We start from the raw sequence: 2,500 nt of genomic DNA, 5'->3' as shown, positions 1-2,500 counted from the left end.
CTGAACTTTGAAAACCTGTTGAGCTGAACAGTTTTCAAATAACCAAAATTCCAGTGCATTTTATTATTCTTCTTTAGTTTCGCCCATCCCAGTATCCTTTTGAATTTGATGTCACTTTATTCAAACCTTCCCATAAAGTTTTAAGCTCTTATTTTCTGTCTCGCTTGATTTGGTTGCGAGTTCCAAGTCGCTGAACACAGCGGAGAGTTTATAAGTTGGTTTTGCGGCAAAGGGCATTGTTCAATAGATTTGAATACATCAAGAATATATAACACATTCGAATCGTGCTCAAAATAATTATTATAATTGTGGATTGTAATTCTTCCTTCCCCCCCCCCCCCCCCTTGAAAATTGACTTTCAAAGACTGATCGAAATGGCTTTCGATTTCATATTTTTAAAGTCTTTAGTTATTAGGTCTTAATTAAAACGGACAAAAGCGATTCGAATTATTCGAGAAGTTCCTTTTAAATCTAGTACTTAATTACTTAACAACGCTTGATCACCGAACTGTAGGAAGAAAAAAACAACTTTGCAGAGTTGTAGTTAATTAGATTTACTATCCAGTTTAGCCACGAAAGTCTCTAGTAAGTTAAAAGTCCATTAAATGAATTCTGGCAATGACAGACTATGACAGCAGAAAGCGAAAAACTCGAAGAGTATCGATCTAAATTTCAATTGCTGCCAGACTTGCAGTATTCTGATACCCGTATTTTTAAAATCAATGAGATGTGCAACAGTTGTGCCCATCCCTGTCTCCTTCTGTATTTGATTTTTATTTAAACCTTCCTTCAAAGTTTTTAGTCTCTTGATTGGTTGCGAGCACCAAGTCACTGAATTTGCCTAAATTTCGCGACACAGCGCATTTAAATTTGCTCTTTCAATTCCGAGAGTTGATAAGCGGCAAAGAGCATAGTACAATAGATTTGAATACATCAAGAATATATAATGACATTCTAGTTGTGCCGAAAAAACTTCTTATAAGCGTGGATTGTAATTCTTCGTTTTGTGGAGTAATCATATCCCCCTTGGACGTTTTATACTGATCGGAATTGGTTTCGATTTCATATTGTCAAAGTCTTATTTGGTCTTAAAACTAATGCTTCGAATGATTTGAGCAATGCCTGTTAAATTTAGTACTTTTACTTAACAACGCTTGATCACTGATCTGTAGAAGTAAATAAATGATAACTTTTCAGAAATGTGGATACCTAAATTTACCATCCAGTTTTGCCACAAAGCTCTCTGGTGAGTTAAAAGTTATTACGCCTAAAATTCTTGCAATGACAGCCCAAAGCGACAAACTCCAAGAGTACCTAAATGTCAATTGTTGCATAACTTGCGATATTCCGATATCTTATTTTTAAAAGCAATAAGTATTGATATAGATGCGATTCGGAAATAAAAGATACTTAATCATCTATCTGGAGGTTTATATTGGCCAAAGTAGGAAGTTTACCCACCGATCCCAAATCTCGGTTAGTTTTCTAATATTAGCACAGCAAGCTAAACAAAAAATCACCTGCTTTTGAGTTGCAAAGTAAAAGAAACGGGATGACGACTTATCATCTTGGTTATGGCTGCAAATTGTTTCCTCTTGCTGACGTTAAAAAATCTGCTGATGTTGTGAGATCATTGGCAGACCCCGAAGCTATTATATAAGAGCGAACAACCTTATTTACAACAAGTAAATAAATGATAACTTTTCAGAAATGTGGATACCTAAATTTACCATCCAGTTTTGCCACAAAGCTCTCTGGTGAGTTAAAAGTTATTACGCCTAAAATTCTTGCAATGACAGCCCAAAGCGATAAACTCCAAGAGTACCTAAATGTCAATTGTTGCATAACTTGCGATATTCCGATATATTATTTTTAAAAGCAATAAGTATTGATATAGATGCGATTCGGAAATAAAAGATACTTAAGACGAGTTTTTTTTGAACTTCGAGCATTGCGCGGCCAAAAATACCATAATAATCTTTTGCCGCCAGTCAATTTTAGTTGGAATCACGTATGTTTCGCGCCAGGGAATATTTTGATGGCCGCAATAATCATTTCGACTCACAAAAAGTCCTGTTCCCTGGCTCATTTCTAACCTTTGTCGGAAGGATATGAAGCATTTTGTGGTAGAAAAACCCCTAGGATGCAAATGGGAGATTTGCTTCAGTAGACTTGCCATGAGATGCGAACAATGCCGGCCGTTTGTCACAGAAGTTATGGCTGATTCTGACGGTTTGAGACGGTTTACTGTCGATACTATCTTGCCAAATCAATTCATTAAAGGTATGTAATTGTTTTACTTCTATAACCTAAGTTATTTCAATAACAATTGATACTTTAAAACTCTGAAATCTCTTTGAAAGGCTGTGTTAAAGCACAATTAGCGTAAGGGTCGAGCGTTAAGCCGGTAGAGCTCAACTTGCGTTCTCCAATTCATTGAGCGAGATTTTCCCTTGAGAAAAAAAAGCTCAAACGAGATTATTTGTGAACTTTATGAAAC

General features: G+C 35.9%; 1 protein-coding gene and 1 long non-coding RNA gene across 6 annotated transcripts in view; one reads left to right on the top strand and one right to left on the bottom strand.

Moving 5' to 3' along the window:
* The window catches only part of LOC137996105 (uncharacterized), an 8,573-nt gene extending 8,336 nt beyond the window's left edge, over nt 1-237 (bottom strand). The window contains exon 1 of the mRNA XM_068841536.1: nt 127-237. Coding sequence (XP_068697637.1) covers nt 127-237 — 111 coding nt within the window. The remainder of the gene's footprint in view (nt 1-126) is intronic.
* Nucleotides 238-1,963: 1,726 nt separating this feature from the next.
* The window catches only part of LOC137997651 (uncharacterized), a 6,498-nt gene continuing 5,961 nt past the window's right edge, over nt 1,964-2,500 (top strand). The window contains exon 1 of one of the 5 annotated variants that reach the window (XR_011122544.1): nt 1,964-2,283. This is a non-coding gene — a long non-coding RNA (uncharacterized lncRNA). The remainder of the gene's footprint in view (nt 2,284-2,500) is intronic. The other 4 variants (XR_011122546.1, XR_011122545.1, XR_011122547.1 and 1 more) reach the window with 4 other exon arrangements.

Source organism: Montipora foliosa, chromosome 3 (assembly GCF_036669935.1).
Source record: "Montipora foliosa isolate CH-2021 chromosome 3, ASM3666993v2, whole genome shotgun sequence".
Taxonomy (NCBI): Eukaryota; Metazoa; Cnidaria; class Anthozoa; order Scleractinia; family Acroporidae; genus Montipora; species Montipora foliosa.
The sequence above is the reverse complement of the archived record's forward strand: the minus strand, read 5'-3'. Positions and strand labels throughout refer to the sequence as shown.